Raw genomic sequence first — 26,883 nt, 5'->3', positions numbered from 1 at the left:
AGTCTGCGGAGGAGACCCCCTGAGGTCTGCGGAGGAGTCACGACCCTCACTCTCAGGGCCAGAGAGTAAGCCCACCTCCAGCCTGCTGTTCTGGCCAGGCTGGGGTGCGGCATCCCCAGGCAGTGGGCGGCGCAGGGTGGGGGCATCAAGGGAGGAGTTGCTCATGGCGGGAGGGCACGGGTGAGGGCCAGGGGGGCAGGGGACAGCTGGCATGGTGCTGGTCCTGCCTCAGAGCTGTGACTTGTAACACCCGAGGTGCTGGGCCAGGGCCAGGCCAGGCCGTCAGCCAACGCTCTGCCAAACCACGCGGAGGTTTCAGGTGCCTGGAAAATGTCCGTCAGGCCAGTGAGCCTGAGGAACCCACCTTTTCTAGAGTCTCGGGTGCCACGAGTTCCTTCTAGCATCTTCCCCAGCATCTCTCATCCCTGCCAGGGCTGCCCTAGCCCCAGCTTGGCTCATGTGGCAGCATCTGCTCCCTGAAGCCTTCTGCCCCCACCCCGCAGAGCCGTGACCCAGGGAGCACACGGGTCTCCACCCCGGCCTGTGCCCAGGCACCTGGGCTGCTGGGGGGACCCTCCTGCCTGCCGGGACAAGGGAGGCCATTCACGCTTCTGCCATGGGGCTTCTCCCATGTACCTGTACCTCCATCAGGAAGACGCCACAGCGACAAGGCATAAGTGATAACAGAGCCTCACACCTGTCCAGCACGGGTTCCCCCACTGTGTCACCTGAGGCCCCGAGCGGTCCTGTGAGGCTGGCACCTCAGCTCACTCCACAGAGGAGGAGGAAGTGGGGTTCGGTGAGTCACCCAGCTGGTGGGGGGTGGTCCCACAGGTGGGGGGTGGTCCCACACGTGCCTGCCTCCAGCTGCCTGTCACCACAGCCCCCATCGCACCGGGCTGGTGTCCCCACAGTCAGGCTTCCAAGGCAGGCGGCCCGGCCGAAGGGTGATAACCGTGTTGGCCAGGGCGGCGAGTGTCTGTGTGCGTCTGTATGTAAGTATGTGTGTCTCTGTGATTTCATGTGTGTTTATACGTATGTTCATGTATGTGTCTCTCTGTGTGTGCTTACAGGGAGGCCCTGTCTGTCAGGCTCCCCTGGGCTGGGGTCCAGCCTCTGGGTCTGCTCCGTGTTCTCGCGGTGGGGGTCTCGCAGCCCACCTCGGCGCTCTGTCCTCACTCCGGCCTCCCTGCCAGCAGGCCATGCTCACAGCGCCCTCCCAGGCAGCGCCCAGCGCCAGATGTTGTAGTCTGCCCTTGAGAGAGTGCTGCCTCCGCTCGGGTCAGTCCAGCCTCCCGGTACTGGCTCTGCCCTGGGCCAGGAGCCCCCGGCAGTCCCGCTGCCCCCAGAGGCTCCTTGGAGGTTGGAAGTACAGCAGCCTCAGCCCTAAGCTTGCCTCCACCAGACCCAGACCTTCCAGCCAATTGCTCTGCGCCTGCTTTCCAGGTGAAGGAGGTGGGGCTTGTCCGCAGGGCACGTGGTGATGGGGAGCGCGGCGCAGAAGCACGTCCCAGCCAGCGCCAGGCCGGCTCCGAGGTGGACTCTGCACTGTCTCCCAGGCACCAGGTGGGACAGAGCCCCAGACGTCCCCACGGGGCAGCTTCCCCGACACACCTGCACCTCACACATCCTCCCCTTCTCTGAGTCCTGTCCTCCTCCCTGCTGCTGTCTGGGGCCACTCCCAGATAAATGGCCAGGCTTTACTGAGCCCCTCTGCCTCTGGGGTGAGCTGCTCCACCCCTCTGCCCCTGATGTAGATGGGGAGAAAGCTTGCAGGTGCCAGGCGGCTCCTCCTCCATCAGCTCCTGAGCCCAGCCCCGAGCAAGACCAGGAAGGGGGAGCCCAAGTCGGGGCCAGCAGCCCTGGGGGGATAGCGACTTCCCTCCTCTTTCCACCGAGGGGTCAGCATCTGGGCTTCCGGTCTCCCAGCCATCGAGGCCCACACCCAGACCAGCCAGCTGTCTGGGACCCTCAGGTTTCTTACTCATCCCACACCCCTCTCCCACCCCAGGAGGCTGGCCCAGCCTAGAGAAAATTACTCAGAGCCACTGAGGCCCCAAATAGCGCCCAGCCCCGGGGACCAGGCTGCTCAGGCCTGCTGGGCTCCCTGGGGCTGACACCAGCTCCTCCCTCTCCAACTCCCTAGGCCCAGGATCCCCAGACCATCTGACCTTGGCCTCCAGCGTGGTCAGCCGCTCGCTCATGTCGCTGAGCCGGGTACAGTTCATGCATTCTGAAAGAGAAGAGGTGTGAGTGGAGTGGATCCTGGGGAGAGAGCAGCCCAGCCAGGCAGGATAGCCTCTGCTCAGGCAGGCAGGGCAATCTCTGAGTTGCTGCCTGGAGAACTCCTATGCATCCTTCAGAGCCTTATCTTTAGTGCCCCCTCCTCCAGGCAGCCTGCCTGGCCTCTGAGCCTCCTTTCTGGGCATCCACAGCACAGAGTATTGTGAATCGTCTGAGCCAGCACCTGGGATGCCTCATCAGCCTGCGAGTGTCATATGCTCAGGGTCGTTGTCTATTTTGTTTGTTCATGAATTTCACTGCCTGGCCACAGAGTGGTGGGTCAAAAAATATCTGAGGACTTCCCTGGTGGTGCAGTGGATGGGACTCTCCTTGACAGTACAGGGGGCCTGGTTCGATCCCTGGTCTGGGAGGACTCCACATGCCGCGAGCAACTAAGCCTGCATGCCCCAGCTACTGAAGCCTGCACGCTCTAAGGCCCTCAAGCTGTAACTAATGAGCTCCTGTGCCAAAACTACCGAAGCCCATGCCCTGGGGCCGGCAAGTCGCAACTACTGAGCCCGCAGGCTGCAACTGCTGAAGCCTGTGCGTCTAGAGCGTGTGCTCCACAGCAAGAGAAGCCGCTGCAATGAGAGGCCCATGCACCGCCACTAGAGTAGACCCTGCTTGCCACAACTAGACAAGCCCGCGCAGCAGCAAAAACCCAGAGCAGCCAAGGATAACTAGTAAATAAATAAATATAGCAGTGTACACACGTCAAAAATTTTTTTAATGAACTCCACCATTTTAAAAAAAAATCTGATAGTTAATGACTGGGTAGTAAATGAGACACACTCCTTGACTTTGAGAACTACAGTCTGAGGAAGGGGACAGGCAAAAAGACACAGGTTGGTAAGGGCTGTGAGACCAGAACGTGCAAAAGAGCAACAGGAAAGTGAAAGTGAGAGTCACTCAGTCGTGTCTGACTCTTTGAGACCCCGTGGATATATAGTCCATGGGATTCTCCAGGCCAGAATACTGGAGTGGGTAGCCTTTCCCTTCTCCAAGAGATCTTTCCAACGCAAGGATCGAACCCAGGTCTCCCGCATTGCAGGGGGATTCTTAACCAGCTGAGTCACCAGGGGAGTCCAAGAATACTGGAGTGAGTAGCCTATCTGGGGTTGCCAAAGCCCATCTGGGCTGGGGGTGGCCCAGGAGGGCTTCCTGGAGGCGGTGGCATCTAAGGTGAGGACCGAGGGATGCACAGTGATTGGTCAGATTCCATAGAAGGAAGAATTAGTGCTGACACCAGAGGAGAACAGAACCGGGGAGGGTCTTCCAGCAGCCTAGCGGACAGGAGCACACCTGGGGACCACCAAGGCTGGAGCAGGAAGCCTACGGGGAGGAGCCTGGCAGTGTCCTGAGACCAATGGGCAGCTGCTGGAGGGGGTAAAAGCCAAGGTCAGATTTTCATTTTTAAAAGCACACTCTGGCAGCAGAGTGCACCGTGGGAGGCTGTGGGAGGGCCCCGGAGCCGGAAGGCCAATTAGGAGACCAGTAATGTTTAACCTCCCAGGCACATATCTCCCTGGGCTGTAATCATCTATTTATGTCTGTCTCCTCCAGAGACCCGGAGCTTTAATGAGGAAATAGATGGTTCAAAGCTGTTCCTAAGAGCTTTTATTGCTCTGGAAGTCAAGAGATGCTTAGATTCCTCCCTCGGTTCAAAGCCTGACCCCACAGGCACCCCATTCTGGTCAAGCAGACACACGAGAGGTATTAGGGTAACTTGGCACATCCCATTTGGTGTTCAGAGGCCCCCTGGCTGCAGCGAGGCCCCCATGCTCACCAGCGGGGTCCCTGTCCCCCCGTCATCAGCCTTGTCTGTCTTTGGAGAAGTCCTGTAGCTTTGTCACTGAACACAAACCACCTTGGAAACATCCCTGTTTTAAAATAATGACCGTCCTGTGAGAGATGCAACGAGACTCCCAGCATCTTAGGACCTTGGGAACAGGTGGTTCAGGCTGTGATTTCCCCAGGGGTGCCCAGCCTTGGGGCCACGGGAGCTGACAGCCCCTTACTTTCTGCTCACCAGCCCTACCTGGGTTTCTGTGGGCTGGCAGGGGCCCTGTCATCCTCATCGCCTTCCCCATCCACCCTGGGCTGTGCCCAGTCTGTGGTTTATAAGCCCTTTTTTTAGAAACAGAATTCTTTTTCTTCCCCCAATAAAACCTTGTCAGTAACCCTGATACATAAAAGAGATTAAAGACTGAGGTATAAACACTGAAACTTTAAAACAACTAGAAGAATGTATACAGTTGTCTGACTCGGGGATGGGGCAGGACTTCACAAAGGACCAGCAGGAAAGGAGGTGGTTTTCTGGTTAGACGCGGGGGATTGAACACACATGTTTCCCTCCAACTCCTCCCAGCAAAAGGGACGGTAAAGATAGAAAGAGATACAAAGCACAGAGCGGAGACGGGCAGGGGGGCTTCTCAGGGATGAGTCACCAGGGGAAAGCAGAGCGCGACCACGTCCCAGGCTGCAGACACTGGAGGGCTTGGAGAGCAGCGAGGGCTGATGGTCCTCTCTGGGTTCCGGGATCCACCCCAGGGGGAAGGCCCATGGGGACTGAGATCTGGGGAGGCCCCCTGAACAATCTGGCAGGGAGAGGGCGGCTCTCTGGAATGGCTCTGCGGGTGAAGAATCCACCTGCCCGGCAATGCAGGAGATGCAGGTTCAATCCTAGGTTGGGAAGATGCCCTGCAGGAGAAAGCGGCAACTCGCTGTAGTATTCTTGCCTGAAACATCCCATGGACAGAGAAGCCTGGTGAGCTAGAGTCCAAAGGGTCGCAAAGAGTCAGACACAACTGAGCGCGCACATGTACCCTGTACAATGGCCAGGCGCCCGAAGGGCCCCAGTCAACAAGGCCAGACACACGGGAGGGCTCCCAGGGGCCACTCACTGCCCCCTCCTAAATACTGCAGGATCCTGGTGCCTCTGAAAGCGGCCTTTCGTGGGAAAGACAGACAGTGAAACAAAACAAGGGTCCCAGGTGTCATGCCACCCACCCGCCACCCCCCATCCACCCACCCACTCATCCGTCCTCCACCCCAACATTCACACCCCACCCCGTCCCCTACCCACCCCTGGCCACCCCCTCCTCCACCTGGAGGCCCGGTGGGTGCCCGTGAGCCCCTTGGTGACCCTGTGCTGATATAGTTTTGTTTTAGATGTGGACTATTTTTTAAAGTCTTCATCGAATCTGTTACAACATTTCTTCGCTTTTTATGTCTTGGCATTTCAGCCACGAGGCATGTGGGATCTTAGCCCCTCCACCAGGGATCGAACCGGCACCCCCTGCATGGGAAAACGAAGTCTTAACCAACCACCGGACCGGCAGGGGAGCCCCACCCTGTGCTAATACTGATGGGCAGGGGGGTAGGGTGGTGGGAATGGGGTGCCTGCCCTTGCAGCAGAGGCCCAAGAGCATCTTATGGGGCAAAAAGGGCGTTGACTCTGGAAGCGGGCTGGCCTGGAGAACTTTCCGGCTTGAGCTTCATCACCTGCACACACAAGAGGGTGTCTCCCCACCCTGGGGACCCCTCTCCTGAAGGAAGAAGGTGGGGCAGGATGGCCATGGGTGTCAGTAGGGCCTCGTCTCCATGCAGTGAACGTTCCCGAGGTGTTCGCGGCCCATGAACATATTTCCAGGGTCTGAGGCAGCACAGAGGATGCCCTGCAGGGGGGACGGTCAGCAGAGCGAGGGGCAAGCCTGGGCTTGCACGGGAACCTGTTTCTGGAAAGCGGGCAGGGCCCTAGGCCTAGGCTGTGCTGGCACTGGGCATCCTGGTCGGCCGGCGGGGAGCGGCTTGGCTGTCAGCTGGCATGGGGAGGGCTGGGAAGGGGTCCGGCGCCCCAGCTGCAGAGAGAGGCCCAACTAGCGGGCAGGACCCCAGGCTGCCAGCCCGGCCTCCCGTGCCACCTGCCTGGGCAGGCGCTCTGAGGCTGGGCAGGTTTTATGGCTCCCCTGGCATCCTGTCATCGACAAGCAATTAAATTATGCATGTTTAACTTTCTCTAATTATTCCTCGGGGCAGTGGAACTATGGAAATGGGCCTGGCGGGGCAATGCTGGCTGTGTGACCAGCCGAGGCCCTGCCCGCCTGGCTCCAGGCCTCGGTTTCCCCTCCCTGAGAGGCAGACTCTTCACTTTCTGGGGTTTTGAGGATTCCCACGTTCCCAGCACACGCGGGCCCGTGAGCGTTTCCTCGCAGCTAGGACACAGAGGCAGAACTTGAGCTTGGAGATTTTGCCAGTATATGTGGGTTGGAAGTGAGGGGGTGTGTGGGTGAGACAGAGACAGAGGAACTGACTGCTCAGTGTGGTCAGTAGAGAGAGCGCTAGAGAGGCGGCTAACTCACTGTGTGGCTTGAGGCCCACTGTCTCTCTGTACCTCAGTTTCTCCATCTGTAAAAGGGGTCTATATTTTTTTAAGTTAGTTTTATTTCTGTATTTATTTTTGACTGTGCGGGGGTCTTCGTTGCTGCATGAGGGCTTTCTCCAGTTGCAGGAAGCGGGAGCTACTCTCACTGCAGTGCACGGGCTTCCCCTCGCGGTGGCTTTTCTCATCGTGGAGCACAGGCTCTAGGGTGAGCGGGCTTCAGTAGCTGTGGTTTCCGGGCTGTCAAGCACAGGCTTACTAGTTGTAAGGCATGGGCTTAGTTGCTCCGAGGCATGTGGGATCTTCCTGGACCAGGGATCGAACCCGTGTCTCCTGCATCAGCAGGCAGATTCTTTACCACTGAGCCACCAAGGAAGCCCCAAAGGGGTTTACACTGACCAGCTCCAGGGGTCTCAGGCTCTTTGCTCCGGTCCTCTGCCCCCTCGGCCTCAGACCGCCCACTGCAGAGGGTGGTTGCCGGTCTATCCACCACGTGCCTTTGGCCAGCACTGCTTCCGGTCATGGCTCTGAATCTTGAAGTCAGGACCCTCCCCCTGAATGAGATCGGACTCCCAAGGTCTGGGCTTTGCTGACAGGGCAGGAGTTGGCCACTGCAGAGACTCCTGAAGAGGCAGAGTCGGTCCACTGTGCAGCTGAGATGCCGATAGCGGCAGCCAGGGTGGCCCTCCCCCAGAGGCCCATCTACCCTCTCAGAGGTGGTCTGCAGGCAGGGGGCATACACAGGGTGGGTGTCACCCGCAGCCCACCCAGTGGGGCCCGGCTGGAGGAGACCCCCACATCCCCTGGGAGACCCTTGACCCTAGCCAAGACTCCAAGGGGAAGACGGTTCCAAGGAGGTCAATAGGGTAAGATGCTTCGGGGACAGGGGTGGGGCAGGCCAGCTAGACTAACTGTGAGTACCCACAGGGCACCGCAGGAAAAGAGGGTCCTGAGCTGCCTCAGTTTCCCTAATGTGATGAGAACGATGGAGGTAAGCTTTCCACTCCCACCCAAAAAAGCCTGACTATAGGGAATGAAAGCTGGTGGTAAAGAGGAGTACTGAGAACTCTTTCTCATGGTAAGCCTTGAAGGGCTATTGGCCTTTTAAAAACAATATACATATTGAATATATTGAATACATGCGTGCGTTCTCGTCACTTCAGTCGTGTCCGACTCTTTGCAAACCTATAGGTTGTAGCCCGCCAGCCTCCTCCATCCCTGGGATTCTCCAGGCAAGCATACTGGAGGGGGTTGCCCTGCCCTTCCTTCTCTAGAGGATCTTTAATTTAAATGTTTAACTGGGTAAAAACACAGAACGTGCTTATGATGCTGTGTGGAAAATATACAGAATTGTATCTCTTCATGAGCCGGCAGGAAACAGGCCAGCTGCAGGCTGGAGTCCCAGGGTCTCTAGGGACCCCCAGACTCCTGGGGCCACCAAGACATGATCATTCTAGATTTTTCCAATCCTAATGTTTCCAATCCTGCCTGAAGCTCTTAACCACCCTCTGGTGCTCTGAGCCTAGCCTCGTGGGTAGCAAAGAGGCCCTGATGGGAATTTTGTAAAATATCAATACCTCCCCTGGGCCTGGGAAGTCACCTCTCCTGTTAACTTGTAGACAGCTGCTTGTCCAGGTAACCGCAGACAGATGGGATTTTTCTAAGACACAGACCCCAAAAGGAAGAGTGAAAAGGGCGAGGCCAGGCTGAAGGTGGGGGCCCTGCCCTGGGTCTCCCCTGTGTTCCCTCACACATGCCAGAGCAATGAACCCCAGCGGGGGCGGGGAGCCTGCTGGTCGGACAGAGAAGTGGCTGCATGCCAGGCCCAGCCATGGGGCTCGTGGACAGGACAGAATAATTAAATTCCATCCTTTTCTATATCAGGGATCACAGAGAAGGCCAGAGTTTTTCAGGAACTTCTGCCAAGAGTTTTTATTGAAAAGTAATTTGAGTTCCTTCTTGAAGAGGGGCAGCCTTGCATGGGTGTCCTTGCCGTGGAAATAAAAATCCCCAAAGGACCAGCTGCACTGAAGCTGCTCTGAGCACGGTGGGAGCTGGCCACCTACTCCCCCCACCCCCACCCCACCCCCCACCAGCATCCTCTGGACTGCAGAGACTTCCAGCAACGTTCAGAAAACCCCCACGGGGAAAAGAGACAACACGGGTGAGTGAAAACTATTCACCAAGGTTCATCAGTCACCTGTGAGGTGAGAGGCAGAAATACCCTGGCATGCGTCCCTCCTTTTGTGAGTGAGGAAGATGAGACTCAAGAGAGGTTTAACAACATAGTCAAGGTCACCCAGCTTGCTGATTAAAGGCGGCCTTCCCATCCCATACGGCCATGGTGGGCTAGGCTAGGTGCCCTAGCTGGGGAAGAACTCTCCATGCGATGTGCAAACAGCGTCTGGACCACAACTAGACATGGGGGAAGTCTGTGGTTTTTGCATCCCCCCAGCTTCCCAGATGGTGCAAGTGGTAAAGAACCCACCCACCAATGCAGGAGACATAAAAGACGTGGGTTCGATCCTTGGGAAGATCCCCTGGAGGAGGGCAAGGCAACCCACTTCAGTATTCTTCCCTGGAGAATGCCATGGACAGAGGATCCTGGCGGGCTATAGACCATAGGGTCACAAAGAGTCAGACACGACTGGAGCGACTTAGCACGCGTGCATGGCCCTACAGACTGCCAATCTGACTGGTCGAGTCTGTCTTCTTCCCTCTCAACCTCCAAATCCAGCCCAGAGTTCAAGATTGTTGGGTCTTGTACCACGGCTGGACCACACCCCAAAACATCTTTGCCCTAGAAAAATCTAAAGAGGAATTATTGGAATTACTAAATTAATTTAGCAAGGATTATAGAGTTTTCAAAAATCAACCATATTCCTATACATTGACAATGACCACGTAGAAAGTGAAATTTTAAAATACCATTCACACAGCATCAAATTATCTAGGAATAAGCCTACTAAAAATTATAAAACATCAGTGAGGGAAATTAAAGCAGATTCAAATAAATGAAAAGATATACTATACTCATGGATTGGAAGGTGCCATCCTATATACGTTAAGTCTCTCCCAATTGATCTATCCATTCAATGCAATCCCGTTCAAAATCTCAGAAGGTTTTTTTGTATGTTGTGTGTGTGAATTCTCAGGTTCTTTCTGAACTATATACAAAACCGCAAAGGTCCAAGAATAGCCAAATGCGAAGATGAAATAGAACAGAAGTGGAAGACTTACACGACCAGAACGGAGATCGATTATAAAACTACAGTAATTAAGACGCTGTATTATTGGTGCAAAGACAGACAAATAGATTCACACTTACCACGGTCACCTGGTTTATAAAAGAGGAATATATGAGTACAGGAGATAAAGGGAGGACTTTAGTAAAGAGTACTGGGCCAACTGGATACCAAAATGGAAAAGCAAAGTAAAAGAATCTGACCCCCCAACCCACGCCACACACGAAAGTCGATTCCAGGTACATTGTAGATCTAACTGTTAAAAGAGAAACAACAGTTTTTTGGAAATTCCCTGGTGGTCCAGCGGTTAGGACTCCTTGCTTTCACTGTGGAGGGCACAGGTTCAATCCCTGGTTGGGGAAATAAGATCAGCAGCCACAACAAAAACACAAAACAAACAAAATAACACCCGATCCAGTTTTTATAAAATATAGGTAACTTACCTTCATGACCTCAGAATAGACAAAGATTTCTTCTAATACAGAAAGCACTAACCTTAAGGAAAGCTTTGATAAGATGAACTGCATTAAATGTAAGAATTTCTTTTCATTAGAAGGCAGCATTAACAGAATGAAAAAGCATATCATCAAGTAGAAAGGTCCTTGGAATACATAAAACCACAAAATAAGACGCCACATGGCTGAGTCACACGCAGAGGGGCGCAACGCCTTAGCTCTATCAGGAAACGCAAATTAAACTACACCCACCAGGACAGCCGAAAAGGCAAGACGGACAATGCAAGTATCTGAGTATCCAAGAGGGTGTGGGACACTGGAACTCTAAGACAGCATCAATGCAATGTCCATGGAATAACCACGTCTTAAAAATGTGGCTGCTTCTCATAGGCATGAGCAATTTCATCTAATAGGAGCAATTCTACCTCTAGGTACAAAAATAATACATAATTTCACCAAAAGGCTTGTGTAAGAATAAGCAGTGTTGCTCAAAATAACCAAAAATTTTAATAATCCAAATTCCCATTGGTGGCTGATGGGATAAACTAAATATTCACAAAGTGGAATATTACACAGAAACCATATGCCACCCAGTGGATGAACTCACAGAGATGACAGACCCCAAAGAGCACACACTCATGTGAGTCCATTTCTTGAAAGTTCCATCACAGGCAGGACAGCTCGAAGGCTGTGGCCTGTGCGTCAGTGGTTAACCTTGAGGAGGGCAGTTATCAGAAGGGCAGGGGGGAGGACTTCTAAGATGATGAAAATGGTCTCTTTCTTGACGAGGATGCTGGTACACAGGTGTGGTCTGTGTAAAACATGTCTAACCCTGACCTTGCTCACCCTAAACCACCAATCTGACATGTCACCGTCCGTGCTCCCCATCGCCCTGAGGAAAACCCCTGTCCCCCCTGAATGGGCTGCTTGCCATGATCTGAGCACCCCTCACTCTTCTAGTTCTTTGGCCTTTGCCTGTCTTACTATCGTATCCAGAAAGAGATTCTAACCCACTCCAATGATTAGTAAATTCCTACTGAAGCACCACCTCCTCCAGGGAGCCTACCTTGACCACTCCAGGTGGACCCAGGCAGCCGCCTTCCTATTAATTGCCAAGAGTGCAATATACACCTTGCTTAGAGCACTCAGCAGCCTGGCTGGGGAACATCTTATGCACCCCTCTTCCCTGTGGGTCCATGTCTCATCCATTCTTGTATTCTGAAAAGTGGGGCAGGCATATCCCTCTGTCACACGGGGCTGCAAAGAAGCTCATGTGTCCTCTCGGACAGAGGCAGTACCACCGTGGGGGAGGGGGTGAGCAGATCTAAAAGGAGACCCTCAGCTCATTGTCCAGGTGGCCCATCTTGGAGGATCTCAGGGAACTTGAGCAGGGGAGGGAAGGGACCGTCCTCCTCCTTCAGGGGGCAGGGGTCATGTGTCCCAAGCGAACCCTGGCAACTCTGTCCCTGGACCTTCCTTTCTGCCTCCCCGAACAGCTGGTTTCCATTTCCACCAAGGCCAGGAGAAGTGGAAGGGGCTTAAGGTAGAGATAAAAAAGCCATTTGGACGCTGAAGTTCATTACCTTCTGGCTCATGTCTCGGTGGGAGGGGAAGAAGGGAGGAAACGCTCTCTTCCGATTTCACAATAGCAGAGAGGGTCTGGCCCGTGTGGAGCCACGCAGGCCATAATAATGATCAAAAGAAGAAAAAGCAACTCGCATTCATGGGGCACTCACTCTGTGCCAGACGCTAACGGAAAGGCGAGACCCAATACACCACTTTTCATGTATACTTGTCTAATTCCTACAACAACCCAATGAGGGAAGAACCTTTATTATCTCTGTGTTGCAGATGAAGCAACCCAGGCACAGAGAGGTTAGGTAATTTGCCCCAAAGTCACACAGCTACTAAGTGCCAGCGGCTGAATTCAAAGCAGGCAGTCGGGTGGTGGCGGTGGGGGTGGGGGGACCGCTGGCTCTTAGCCAGCTTAGTTGCTCCTCGAGTGCTGGATCTAAGTTCCCCAACCAGGGACTGAACCCACGTTTGTTTGATGCAATGTCTTTCTCATCAGCACTGTTTCCAGTCACTGTGGAGTGACTTCCCTTCAGACTGACTGGCACGGCCGGGAGAAGTCTCCAGAAATCCACGAGTATGCAGCAGCCAGAATTCTGGAAGATCAAGGACTTCTTGGTCCTTCTCAGAATTCTCCTGGAGCGGGGTCCCCACAGTTGGGGGTACTTGGATTAAAGGGGTTGTGTGCCCGTCTGCTCAGTGGAGGGATCTCCCAGACTCCTAGGACTGTCCCACAGGACTCGAGAGGGGGTTTATCCAGAAATAAGAGAGTCAGAGGCTTTCTTGATGGCTCAGTGGTAAAGAATCTGCCTGCCAGTGTGGAGTGGGTTCGATCCCTGATCTGGGAAGATCCCATACGCCTCGGGGCAACTAAGCCCGTGCCCCACTACTGAGCCTGTGCTCTGGAGCCCGGGAGCCACAGCCGCTGAAGCCCCGTGTGCCCTGGAGCTTGTGCTCCGAAATAAGAGAAGCCGCTGCAATGAGAAGCCCCCACACTGCAAATTCAGAGCAGCCCTGACTCGCCGCGACTAGAGAAAATCCCGCGTGGCGACGAAGGCCCAGGGCAGCCAAATAAATTTAAAACACATTTTTAAAGAAGTAAGAGATCCAGTCTCTGCAGCCATTTGGGGGGTTGAGAAAGGGGAGGACACCCCTGCATACATTTTATTTTTCAGGGTTCACCAATCCAGTTGCTTCTCTTGGGTGGATTTCTGAGGTTCGCGTTGTTAATCTGAAGTTATTGTTTGAAATGCTCTCTCTCTTTTTTCCTCATCCAGAAAGAAATCATAAATATCTCCAGGGTCCCAGGACGCTGGCAGGCGGCCCTGCCTGGGTCTGAAAGATGACACCAGGCGCAGCCCAGGGAGACCAGCTCTGACTCCCCACCCCCGGACATGGGGCGTCGCTGTTGCCACTATCGTCCTGTGTCAGTGGGAAAGGATCCTTTTTAACAGGGCTCCAAGCTCCAGGTCAACGTTCAGGAGCCCTAAAGCAAAGCGGGCTGACCAAGGGCCTCCAGAATATGGGAGAGGCTGCCTGATTCTGCTGGGCGCATCACCCACGGCACTGGACCCGAGACAGGGCCTCCCCCTCCTGCATCACTGATCCAGGCTCAGGCAGGTGCTGAGCTCTAATCTTAGGGAAACGGACGAGGTGCCCCAAAGACAGCCAGAAGTGGGCAGAGTCACTTGGGGTTTGGGGCTTTTGGAGGAAAACGGTGGTAGAGTTCAAAGTCCCCAGGCGGGAGGTCTAGGGGACCCCCAGGCATCGGAGGACCTCCTGGGAGCAGCTCTGATCTTTCCCTGCATGCACTTGGGCAGGCCCCTTCCCTTCTCAGGGTCTCTACTCCTCCAAAGGTACGGGAAGGCCCAAGGTGGCTTCAGCTTTCATTCATGGATCAGCTGGGCTCCAGGGAAGCCCTTGGTCTCCTAACAGCATCGTCTACCTCTTGAAGGTTGTTCAGAGGAGCTGGGATGTGAGCGTGGGGTGCTTCCTCTGACACCAGGTCTCCCAAGCTCTCTCTCTCTCTCTTTCGGTCGCACCACATGGCTCGTGGGATCTTAGTTCCCCAACCAAGGACTGAACCTGCACCCTCAGCAGTGAAAGCACTGAGTCCTAACCACTGGGCCACCAAGGATATCCCAAAGGCTCCCAAGTTCTTTATCAGAGGAAGAATCCCAGGCTAGAGAGATCACAGGCCTGACATCCTACCAAAGAAGGGGTCAGAGCAGCAGTTTGCAAATGCTCTTTTTATAAAATGATAATAATTTTCGTTAGTTTGGCTGTGCCAGGTCTTAGTTGCAGCACGTGGGATCTAGTTCCCTGACCAGGGATCGAACCCACGCCCCCTGCATTGGGAGTGTGAAGTCTTAGCCACTGGACCACCAGGGAAGTCCCTCAAATACCTTTTTAAAAAGAAGAGGTGTTTTTTTTTCCCCTATACACATGGCTTCTGGGGCCATCAAAGGATAACAAGTCAAAGAGATGCTGCTCTGACTGCATGGGGTGGGAGCCCAGAACCCCAGTGTCAGGCACCACCTACCCACGGGCTCAAGGTGGGCAAGAGGGAGCTGCGTCTTGGTGCCCCCAGCCCCAGTTCTCAGCCACCCAAGAGAACAGCACGTGATGAGGCCCATCCCGTGTCCAGCGGGGGATAGTGACCACACAGAAGTTTCCTGCCTCATGACATGGGGCAGCCTGGGCTCAGCTCCCCTAGGCAATGTCTGGGGTTTATATGCTTTCAGGTCTGACCTGCTCGCTCCATGCATACCCATCTCTCAGGGACCACCTTGCACTAGCCAGCTGCCCCCTCCTAGCCCAGGCCACCTGGCCTCCTGTTGAGACAGGGGGTGAGGGGAACCAGGAAGGAGGAGGGGTGCGCAGGTGACAAGACTCCGGATTCCCAGGGTCACACCTGGACTGCATCCTTCCCCACTGGAGGAGGTTGTCATGGCAACTAAAGGACCACTTGACGGAGCCAGTCCCCACATCAGACACAGACCTTCACTGAGGGTGGATTTTTCTGCTAATTGCCTGTATTTTCCAGCCTGGACAATCACTCGAACACAATCTGGCTCTTTTTTAGAGACATTCTCCCTCCCCCGACTGACCCGATAGTTGAAAACACATTCGAACAACAGAGAGGCATTTGTTCAGGATTTACAGTGTTTGCCTAATAGCTCAAGGCTTAGTCATCTCTCTGGGCCCTCCACCTCAACAAGCTGTGTGACCTTGGGGAAGTGACTTAACTCTCTGAACTTCAGCTACTTTGGCCCAGAGGATGAGGGTAATCAAGGCCACCTCCTCGCGCAGAGAAGGGGCAGCTATATTTGTACCCATACTAGAAAACAAACCTCCCATACAATTGTAAAGACCAGAAGGGTCTCAGGCCTACCTCAATGGGCCCTTTCTTTTAACAGGTGAGAAAATAGATCTGAGGTGGTATGAGGTGATGGTCCACCCAGGGCCAAAACTCAGTCCTGGGTATGCACCTTCTCACCATCCCAGGGCAGGCACCCCATGACTCCCCCTTAGTCATTTACGCTATAGTAAGAACGAATCCATACAGCGCTATTGGAAGCCCAACACTATGCAAAGAGTTCTGCCGTCCCTTTCTCCTGCCAGGAGAGCTTCCCAGGGAGATAATGTTATCCCCATAATTAAGGAGGAGCGAGAGATGGTTCAGCCCCCAAAGGTAAAACGTGGCCCAAGATCTGGAAATGCCAAGCCTCCATGGTCACCTGCTCCACGTGCGTGCAGATTAGAGGAAGGGGCGAGAAACCTTCTGCTCAGGCACGAAGCGTGGCCCCTGGATCGGGCTCCTGCTGGCCCCGCATCCAGATGCTAGGCTAGAGCCGCGGGAGAAGCTTCTGTTCCATGAGCAGGGCTCTCGTCCACACTGGTCCTACCCCAGGCTCCTGGGAGCCCACCTGGACTCACCAAGTGGCAGATGCGAGAAGGCTCGGGCCACTGCAGGGGAGGTGAGGGGACAGCCCTAGGAGGGCTTCGGAGTCTGATGCTTGCTCCCTGCTCACAGCCGGGCTGCCCTGTGCGGGGGTTGGAGAGCCCCGCCCTCCTCCCTCCAGCCCCTCCGAGCTTTAGGGATGCGGTGGTGGGGTCTGGGGTGCAGATTCTCCTGGCAGAGGAGTCAGTCCAAGTGCCAGGGAGGGGCGGTCTGACCCAGTTACCCCCAGTTCCTTTCTCCCTCTCTTCTTCCACCCAGCTCTGCATACCAGACCCAGGCGCTACAGCCAGAGACACATCTGGCTGCCTGGGAAGGGGCCTTGACGCCAGCAGAGTCCAAGGAAACAGTCTTGGAGACCCCACGGGCCTGGGGTGGGGGCAGGGAGTCGGGGGAGGGGCTGGGGTAGGACCCAAACAGCTCGGGACCCCTTGGTGGCCAGCCTCAGCCAAGTCCTGAAGGACAACAGGAGTCCAGAAATGAGCCTCCCTATTAGTGGGGGCATCCGGTCCCCCTTCCTGCAACACCACCCTCTCAGCCCTGCACCCCGGAGCCCCGAGAGGCAGCGATCCAAGACTTCTGTAAGTCTGCCAGTCCCGTGGGCGTGAAACACCCTCACACTGTGGTTTGGATTTGCATTTTCCACACTGCTAATGAGGCTGAACATCTTTTCATAAGTTTTTGAGCCATTTGTCCCCACCACCTCCCCTCCAGCCTGTGAAAGTCCTGTCCATGTTCTTGACCCATTTCTCTATTGGCTGTTTCTTATTGATTCAGGGGAGTTCTTTATTTCTGATGCCAACTTGTTGCCAGTTTTCTGCGCTGCAAATATCTCCTCCCAGTCGTGGCTTGTGAGGCTTTTTTTTTTTTTTTTTTGCATTTGGTAACACTGCCTTTTCTCAGACAGAAGTTTCCCAAACCATTTGCTTTTAATTCCTTTAAAGGTATGGTGTGGAGCTGTGATAGGTACCTCCGTATCCCACTCACAACTTTCAAAGGGGGGCAAGCTTACTGACTCACTCACACCAGCACGTGATGCTGGCCGTCGGATCGGTGGCGGAGGTCTATGAAGTCCTAAGTTTCTTCCTCTGTCTTGTTTGCCAGGAGTTTCCATCATGAAGAGGTGTTGAATTGTATCCTTAAACTGTTTGTGAGCTGAATCACATGAATATATTTTCTAAATTCTCCTCGGTCACGATCTATTTCTTTCCGTGCACGGCTGGATTTAAAAAAACTAATATTTGGGATTTCTCACTTGACTCATCTATAGTTCCAACCAACCTGGTGGTCCCAGACGGAGGGTAAATTTCAGTCCCGAATTTGGGGGAGGTTGAGGCCCAAGGCTTTGATTTCTCAGGCTTATTTTTTCCTTTCCTGAGTCCAGACACACAAGCTTCCTTGTTGTCCTGAGCCAGGGGTGGACTTTTCCGGTCTCCTCTTTCACCACGTCTCAGCTATCACTTAACACAGGAGCCCACCCCATCGCCCTCTTCTGGTTCAGGTACAAACCTTGGTCCACATCCCCACCTACCAAACGGCAACCACAGCCACAGGGTCAGAACTCTCTGCTTCTTTGGCTTACTGGCCACCGGAACTTCAGGGGGGTCACGGAGCCTGGATAAGTCCTGGGGGCCCCCACTTGGTCCCTGCCCTGGAGGGGAGGTACAGAAGGATTGACAACTTCCCTGATGTTTTTCCAAGTTGAAGTTCAATTTAAAATGTAAAAGAAATGGTTCTTGAACATGCTGGTGAAAAAGGCAAAAGGATACCATCTTCCTACTGGTCCAAGCGCTGCTGCTGCTGCTGCTAAGTCGTTTCAGTCGTGTCCAACTCTGTGCGACCCCACAGACGGCAGCCCACCAGGCTCCCCCATCCCTGGGATTCTCCAGGCAAGAACACTGGAGTGGGTTGCCATTTCCTTCTCCAGTGCATGAAAGTGAAAAGTGAAAGTGAAGTCGCTCAGTCATGTCCGACTCTTCGCGACCCCATGGACTGCAGCCCACCATGCTCCGTGGGATTTTCCAGGCAAGAGTACTGGAGTGGGCTGCCATTGCCTTCTCCAGATCCAAGCACAGGGTAATAATAATACATGGTGCGTAAGTGCTGGTGGAACTCATAGTGTTCTAAGGCCGAGAGATCATCTGGGGGGCTTCCTCAGCTGTTCAGTGGTTATGACTACACTTTCCAGTGAAGGGGGCACGGGTTCGATCCCCAGTAGGGGAACTAGATCCTGCATGCATGCTACGACAAAGGAGTCGCAGGCTGCAACTGAGACTTAGCATGGCCAAAAGTGATTAATTATTTTTTAAAAAGATAGAGTCCCATAAAAAGACCCTCACAGAGTGGCCTCTGGACTGTCCAGTCCATCTCCCTCGCCTCTCCCCTCTCCACAGCCTCCCTCTGCACCACATCCGTGGCCTGTGGTCCCCAAAACAGACCTTGCCCTTCTCTGGCTCCTCAACTCTGCACATCATCTCTGTGACAGGGGCCTCCTTGTCCCCAGTGACAGACTCCTCCATCGCAGCCAAGCAACGGGCATGGAAGGACTGGGGGCCCATGTGGGGAGGTTGGAGGTCCCGGGGGACTTCGAGGAAACCATTGTTCCTTGATGCTCTGGGCAGGGCTGGACTGTGCCCATGTTTAGCACCACTGTTCATGAGCCAACTGCAGCCCCGGGATCAAACCCGGGTCTCCCGCATTGCAGGCAGACGCTTTACCGTCTGAGGCACCCCAGCCAAGTGCAAATGCCAGGAGGGAGCAAAGCATCCTTTCCTTTGTGAAAAAGGACTGTTTATCTTGAATAAAGATAAAGAGATGGACTCAGATAGAAGGTGTAAACTATTCTACATATATATGATGGGTAAATAACAACGTTCTACCGCATAGCCCTGGCTTCCGCGGTGGCTCAGCAGATAAAGAATCCGCTTGCAATGCAAGAGACAGAGGAGACTCGGGTTCGATTCTTAGGTTGGGAAGATCCCTTGGAGGAGGAAATGGCAGTCCACACCAGTATTCTTGCCTGGAGAATCCCATGGACAGAGGAGCCTGGCGGGCTGCAGTCCATGGGGTCACAAAGAGTCGGACACGACTGAGTGACTAAGCATGCACTGTATAGCCCAGGGAATGATATTCACTATCCTGTGATAAACCATAATGGAAAAGAATATGAAAAGGAATACATATTCACGTACGTGTACCCGAATCACTTTGCTGTACAGCAGACATTCACGCAACATCATAAATCAACTATATTTTAATAAAATAAGATTTAAAGAAAGAAATGGACACAGAGACTCAGACAGGAGATGGGAGTTAGACAAGATCACCTAAAAGGAGCCAGGGCAGGGTGGCGAAAAATAAATGAACTCATTTTTTAAAAGTTGCTGTTGGGAGGTGGTACCGGGCTGAGTATGGGAGGTGGACGGGGTCCATTTTCTTAGAAGAGGATCCTGCCCCACTTTTTCTGGACACACAGTAGGGTATTCTGGGAAACCTTGCTAATGGAGTGAGAACTGCCCCTTCCCTTTGGGAAAACCTTTCCTGGCCTGCCCTGAGTGGGTTCCAAATGCTGAGGGCACTTGCTATGGAGAAGCAAGACTCCCATCACTTGTAGCCTCAGCACCACTTGTGGCTGGTGACCCTGACATCTCCCAGGCCCACACGTGACCCCCTGGGACGGGGCAGCTGCAGGGAGCTGGTGGCAGAGCCCGGCCTGGGAAGACCAATGGCATCTAATATTCAATCTGACATCATCTGGCCGCGGTTTCCAGAGACTAAAATTAGGCCAAGGAAATTTAGGATGCTGCTTCGAATTTCCAAAAAAAACAGGGGTGGGGGCCAGAAAATGGATCATAAAAGAATTTTTGTGACTCAGTCCCAGCTAGGGAAAACAGACATGAGCTCCACTTATGGGAAGAGGCAGAGGAACCTTTGATCCATTCACTATAAAGGGAGAAACCCAAACTCTCTGAGCTAGTACGCTCCCAGTAGGGGGTTCCCGGTGTAGCCCCCTTTCATCAGTGGCTTCCTTAGTGGCTCAGATGGTAAAGAATCTGCCTGCAATGCAGGAGACCTGGGTTCGATCCCTGGATTGGGACTATCCCCTGGAGAAGGGAATGGCTACCCATTCCAGTATTCTTGCCTGGAGAATCCATCCTATGGACAGAGGAGCCTAGCAGGCCACAGTCCATGGGGTCTCAAAGAGTTGGATACAACTGAGAGACTACACTTCCACTTTTTCTTCAACGGATCAGACAGACACCAGGCCCTGTCCCGGGTCAGCCAGCAGCTGGCAGGGCTCCATCTTGAGCCCAACTGCTTGATACAATTCTCTGTCCCCCAAGGACATTCGGTTTCTTCCCCAGTCATGAGGGATGAGGAGGGTCCCCAAAGTCCTGCTCCTCCATTAGAATAAAGTGTTTATGCCCAAGGATCCACTGAGAAAGGTCCAGGCCACTCTGGACCTGAGAATTTGAGAAGTGACCCCTGTCCCATGTGGAATTAGAGGGTATCTCCTTATTTTCCCACCGAAGCTGAAGGACCCTGGATACAGGTTTCTTACTGAGAGAGCAGGGAACCTTTGGAAACTAGAAGCAGGATGATCGGTCCTGGGCGTGTTTTAGGAGAAACTGTCTGAAGTTTTGTCCAGTTCTTAGAGTTGGGGATCCATGACTCCTCTAAATGTCAAGACCACTGTCTTGACTGTGCAGTTCAGTTCCACCCCTGACAGATGAGGAGCGAGGGAAGACTGGCTGGAGATGCTGACACATACACTCAGTGCAGCAAGTCAGAACTGGGGGGAGAGATGGAAGGGGGGAAATTCTTGGGCAGAAAGGTCAAGAAACCAGAGGTGGGTTTCTGTGATGGTCCAGAATCCACCTTGGTGGTTAAGAATCCACCTGCCAGTGTGGGCGACAAGGGTTCAATCCCTGGTTCAGGAAGATCCTACATGCCGCAGGGTCACTAAGCCTGTGCACCACAACTCCTGAGCCCATGCTCTGCAACAAGGGACGCCACCTCCATGCAAAGCCCACTCACCACAACTAAAGAGTAGCCCCTGCTCAGCTACCGAGTGCAGCCCAAAAAAAAGAGAGAGAGAGAAAAATCAGGGGGGAGTGAGCGGATGAAGAAATGGAACTGGGAAGACTGCCACAATTGCCAACCATCCGATACAAATGGGGCACTAGGCTTTTTAAAAGGAGAGGCAGAGAATCACATCCTTAGAAAAGAAACCACTAGCTGCTGGAGGAAAAATGGAACTTGCACTTCAGGCAAAAGTCTGAGGAGCTCCTTCAGGGGCCTCCTAAAAAGAAGGGTAAGTGGAAACGTGATGTTCCCAACACCGCCACAGCAGAAAACCACATCAGTGCACAAAGAGCCTCTCCCAGGACTTCCCGAGGCTCCCAAGAGCAAGCCTGGGAGAGGCAGCGCCCTTACCTGTCGTGTGGGCCATTATACTGCCCTCACATGGCTGTGGTGGGAATTACAGGAGCAAGCTGGCATGAACCCCTGCTCCACCCTACACAGAGCCAGGCCTAGAGAAGGCAGGAACTCTACACAGATGTGAATTTTCTTCCTTGAAATGAAAAGAACAGGACAGTGACCTGAAGGGATAGGAAATCCAAAAAAGAGGGGATATATGTATACGGATAGTTGATTCACTTTGCTGTACAGTAGAAACACAATGCTACAAAGCAACTATACTCCAATAAAAATTAATTTAAAAAAAGAAAGAAAATAACAGGACAAGTCACCATTAAGAACTGTTGAGAGGGAGGGAGATGCTGGGTGGGCATCGGTCACGAATTTTCTGGTATCTTCAGGATCTCGGTATTCCGAGTGTACCCCTGGCAACACAGCAAAGACTTGGGCCTGGTTTGGGGATTTCATTTCTGACGTGCTGGGCAAATGCTTTCAGAGCTGCAGAATAAATAAACAGGAATCTGGATGGGGAAACTAGCATCTCCCAGTCACTGCCCCCTCCACCCTAAATAGAAGGTTGAAAGCCTGACTCTAGCTCGAGGGTGCTGGGAGGCTGTGCAGACCAGGAAGATTTGCAGCAGCTCCACTCACGGGCAAGAGAAGCCACAGAGAGATTGGCAAGGCACGGGGGCCAGGAGAGGGCGACCTCCATGTGGCACAGGCAGAGCCAGCCCAGAACCGGCCTGCCCACGGTGACTACAACTCAGAACACGGAGCCCCTGGGGCTGCCAGGCCACCTCAGGGCTGAGCAAACCCAGGGATTCATCTCACAAACAAGGAAACGGAGGCTCAGAGAGGGAGAGGCCCTCCCCACAGCACACACCAGGAAGTGGCAGAGCCAAGAACCCAGGCTTTTAAAAGTGCCAGAACTGAGACATCCCTGTGGTCCAGTGGCTGAGCCTCCACACTCCCAATGCAGGGGTAGGGGCGAGGTTCAATCCCTGGCCAGGGAACTAGATCCCACGTGCTGCAATGAAGAATTTGTGTGCCACACCGAAGCCTCCGCATGCGGTGACTGAGACCAGGTGCCGCCAAATAAATAATATTAAAAAAAAAAAGTCAGAAGATCATTCAATGGAGAGAGAAGAGTCTTTTCCACAAATGGTGCTGGGAACACTGGATATCTATACGCAAAGAATGAAGTTAGACCCCCCTACCCTACACTATATACAAAAGTTAACCTGAAATGAGTCAACAACCTAAATGTAAAGCTGAAATCATAAAACTCATAGAAGAAAACAGGATAAGCCTCTGTGACCTTCAGTTCAGTTTACTTCATTTCAGTTGTTCAGTCGTGTCCAACTCTTTGCGACCCCGTGGGCTATACAGTCCATGGAATTCTCCAGGCCAGAATGCTGGAGTGGGTACCGTTTCCCTTCTCGAGGTGGTCTTCCCAACCTGGGGACCGAACCCCAGTCGCCCACATTGCAGGTGGATTCTTTACCAGCTGAGCCACAAGGGAAGTGCCTTGTGACCTTAGATCTGGCAGTTAGTTAGAAAGTACACCAAAAGCATAAACTGCAGAAGAAAAATAGATAAATTGGATTTCATCACAATTAAAACTGTTTGTGCATCAAAGGGCATTATCAAGAAAATGAAAAGGCTACCGACAGAATGGGGAAAATATTTGCAAATCCTGTATCTGAAAAGGGTCTAGTGTCCAACATATCTTACAGAGCAACAACAAAAAGACAAACAACTCAGTTTGAAAAGAGCAAAGAACTTGAATAGACAATTCTCTATTCTCTGTATAGAGAACTGCTACAAGGGAAGCCCAAGAATACTGGAGTGGGGTGCCTATCCCTTCTGTAGCGTATATTCTTGAGCCAGGAATCAAACCAGGGTCTCCCGCATTGCAGGCGGATTCTTTACCAACTGAGCCATCAGGGCCGCCTATTTTCTGTATAAGAATGGCCAACAAGTACGTGAAAAGATTCTCAGCGTCACAAGTTGTTAGGAAAACGTGCATCAAAACCTCTGCACACCCTCTATGACAGTTAACAAAAATGGTTTTTTTGGAAAAAAAAAAAAGAAAAAGCAAGTATGTATGAGGATGTGGAGAAATATGGAACCCTTGTATATTGCTGCTGGGACTGAGCAAATGGTCCAGTTGCTATGGAAACCAGTTTGGTGGTTATTCACTAAGGTAAACCTTGAACTACCCTATGACTTCGCAATTCTACCCTTAGATAATGCCGAGAACTGAAAACAGGTCCTCAAGCAACCACGCATACATACTGGCGATTCATAGCAGCACTACTTCCAAAAGGTAGAAATAGCTTAAATATTCATTAACAGATGTGTGGATGAACAAAGGATGGAATATTATTCAGCAATAAAAAGGCTGGAATAATATGGACAAACTCCAAAACATTATGCTAAGTGAAAGAAGCCAGATAGGAAAGGTTACATATTGTGTGAGTCTATCTATAGGAATAAATATGAGAAATCCTCAGAGACGAAACATAGATTGGTGGTTGCCAGAGGCAGGTAGAAGGGGGCGGTGCAAGGTAGAAATAATTGGTTAAGGAGGCACAGGTTCAATCCCGGGATCAGCGAACTAAGATCTCACATCCCGCATGCTACAGGGCACGGCCAAAAAAACAACACACACACACACACAAAACCCAGTATGGAATAGCAAAATGCTCAAAATGAGCTGGAAGTGATTTTCAGGAAAAACTCCGGGAAGTTCCTGCTCTGAAGCCAACACTGAGCCGGGACTGCAACATTCATGGCCTAGGAAGACCTCATTCCTGCTGGCAAGGAGCTCACAGCTCAGGGACATCTAAGGGATAAGGGCTATGCCTGAAGGTCACTCAGGGCCTGGGGGAGCCTGAAGCAGGGAAGGGAGGGGACTTGCCTGGCCTTGCTCAGGAAAGGCTTTCTAAGCCTTGAAGGATGAGTAGCTGAACGAAGGATGAGTAGCTGACCAAGCAAAGAAGGGCAGAGTGCGGTGGGAGAGAGCCCCTCTCCCAGCAGAGGAATGCATGCGAGGGGCGGAGATGTGAGACAACCGTGATGCTGGGGATGATGATGACAAACGATACTAACAAAACATTTCCATGCACCAAGCCCTATTCTAAACATTTTACAAACATTAACTCACTTAGTCCTCCCCAAAACCCAATGATGACGGTCTTCGTCTTATCCCCATTTTCCAGACAAGGAAACTGATTGGATGCAGAGGTTAAGGAACTTGACAGCAGGTGCGTGGTTGAGCTGTATCCTGTCTCCCTAATCATCTTTAACCACCTTGCATTTGGAGCCTCAGACAGCTCAATCTCCTTGGAGGGTAGGGTGTGAGAGGGTCAGAGGCACGGGACATAGGAAGGCCCTTAGATGTCTGGATTTGGGACACTGCGTGCACAACCCTAGGGGATGCCATCACTACCCAGTCAGCCGAGATTTGTGTATTCATTACCACCATTTCCCAGCAGATGGCAGACAAGTGCCTTGAGAAAGAATCACCTTTTCCTAATCTGCACAAAGACACGTCTAGTGGTGGTGCCATTTGGCTTCTGTCCAGAAGGATTTCAAACAGGGAAGAGGGGAATGTTCAATTTCCATCTTGGACTGGAAGCTGCTGGGGCGGTTCAGATGATAGGTGGGTGAGGTCTAACCAGGGGCCAGAGAAGAGAAGATGGGTTCAAGGGCTGTGAATACACAGGACTTGGGGATCCCTGGAACTGTTGCAAAGGAAAGTATTGGGGTTTTGAGGTTTCTGGACTCAACAGTCAATAGAGTAACATTCACCCTTAAGCAAGAAGAATCTGGGATTTCCCTGGAGGTCCAGTGGTTGAGCCTCTGAGCTTCCAATCCAAGGGGGTTGGGTTTGATCCCTGGTTAGAAAACGAAGATCCCTCATGCTGTGCGATGCTGCCAAGAAATTATATTTTTTTAAAAAAAGAGGAGAGAGAACCTGAAGTGGTTCTAGGGAGTGTTGATGAGTTGGGTTTTGGACATGCAGGGGATGAGGGGATCGTGTGAATCTAAGCAGGATGTCCAGAGGGTGGTTGGATGAAAAGGAGTGAATCTCAGCACTGCTGCTGCTGCTAAGTCACTTCAGTCGTGTCCGACTCTGTGCGACCCCATAGATGGCAGCCCACCAGGCTCCCCTGTCCCTGGGATTCTCCAGGCAAGAACACTGGACTGGGGTGCCATTTCCTTCTCCAATGCATGAAAGTGAAAAGTGAAAGTGAAGTCGCTCAGTCGTGTCCGACTCCTAGCGACCCCATGGACTGCAGCCTACCAGGCTCCTCCGTCCATAGGATTTTCCAGGCAAGAGTACTGGAGTGGGGTGCCATTGCCTTCTCCGAATCGCAGCACACGACCCATCAATTTGAGATGCTAGCCCTCTGGCTGGGAATCCCATCTGGTCTTAACCATCTTGCAGAGTTATCGCGGGAAACCTGGCAGGGAGCGGGATCTTTCTGGGGTCTTGGAGCAAGTCAAGGTAAAGCCAGGGTTACACTTCTGTCCCACCCGAGTTGGACCCTGAGTCATTATCCCCCCTCCTGTGCCAAGAAGATCCTTAAACATACTCTCTCGATGAGGGCTGCAGAACCCACTTACTAATAGGAAGGAGTCCGTGTTTCTGGGAACACACAGAGTCCAGACACCCCTGCTGCAGCTGAACCGAAAGAACAAAGCGATCCAGAGACCCACAGTCTGGATGCAGCAGGCACAGGCTGGCACCGAGGACCCACCCCCAACGTCTGGCCCGCCCAAGGTCTGGGGTCCCCTTCTCAGGTCCCTCGGGCCTGAGCCACTGTCACTGTCTGTGGGGGCCGGGAGGGCAGGTCTGGCCTGGGATGGGTTTGGTTTCTGCTAAGAGGCCCCCACGGCTCTTTGATTAGCAGCCAAGACATGCTTCTTTCCAAGTCAAAAATAAAATAAAAGAAAGCATGTTACAAAGTGACTCCGTCTCCCTGGCTCATTTTAATGTGGTTTTCGGCATTGGCTTATTAGGGAACATGTGCGTGCAATATGGCTGTCACAGCCGGGATCCCGGGAGGCCGCCGGCCACGCAATCAAGACGGGCAGGAAGGAAGTCGAAGGCATGTCTTTGAGGATCAGATAATTGGTGACTCTCAACTATTTGTCCTCGAGGCTCTGAACGGGTCCGCCTTCACCGTGTCCTTTCCCCTTGTAAAACCAAGGCTTTCTGGAGCCTGGCAGAGGGGAGGGGAAAGACAGGGAGGTGGGGGGATGGTCCCGGCTCTGGCTCCTCCTGTCTTCAGGTCCTCAGACATGGACAAGGTGGGGAGGGAAGAGCGCTCCAGCAGGAGATCAGGAGACGGAAGGTGTAGCCTCTAACGACACTGTGTTATCTTGGACGAGTGCCTGTTCGACTCTGGGCTACTGGGCCTCGGTCTCCTTCTCTATTAAGAGAAGGTGGGACTTCCTGGTGGTCCAGTGATTAAGAATCCGCCTGCTAATGCAGGGGACACAGGTTCGATCCCTGGTTTGGGAACTAAAATCCCACATGCCGAGAGGCAACCA

The 26,883-nt window shown here is 52.9% G+C and overlaps 1 protein-coding gene and 1 non-coding gene across 2 annotated transcripts in view; one reads left to right on the top strand and one right to left on the bottom strand.

Annotated features, from left to right (window-relative positions):
• COL26A1 (collagen type XXVI alpha 1 chain) overlaps positions 1–26,883 on the bottom strand; it is a 164,323-nt gene that overhangs the window by 19,886 nt on the left and 117,554 nt on the right. The window contains exon 4 of the mRNA XM_052635965.1: positions 2,172–2,233. Coding sequence (XP_052491925.1) covers positions 2,172–2,233 — 62 coding nt within the window. The remainder of the gene's footprint in view (positions 1–2,171; positions 2,234–26,883) is intronic.
• TRNAE-UUC (transfer RNA glutamic acid (anticodon UUC)) lies at positions 10,199–10,271 on the top strand. Its single transcript has one exon. It is a non-coding gene; the product is annotated as a tRNA-Glu (tRNA).

The sequence above is a fragment of the Budorcas taxicolor genome, chromosome 2 (assembly GCF_023091745.1).
Source record: "Budorcas taxicolor isolate Tak-1 chromosome 2, Takin1.1, whole genome shotgun sequence".
Lineage (NCBI taxonomy): Eukaryota > Metazoa > Chordata > Mammalia > Artiodactyla > Bovidae > Budorcas > Budorcas taxicolor.
Note: the sequence above shows the minus strand (reverse complement) of the source record. Positions and strands in the feature narration are given on the sequence as shown.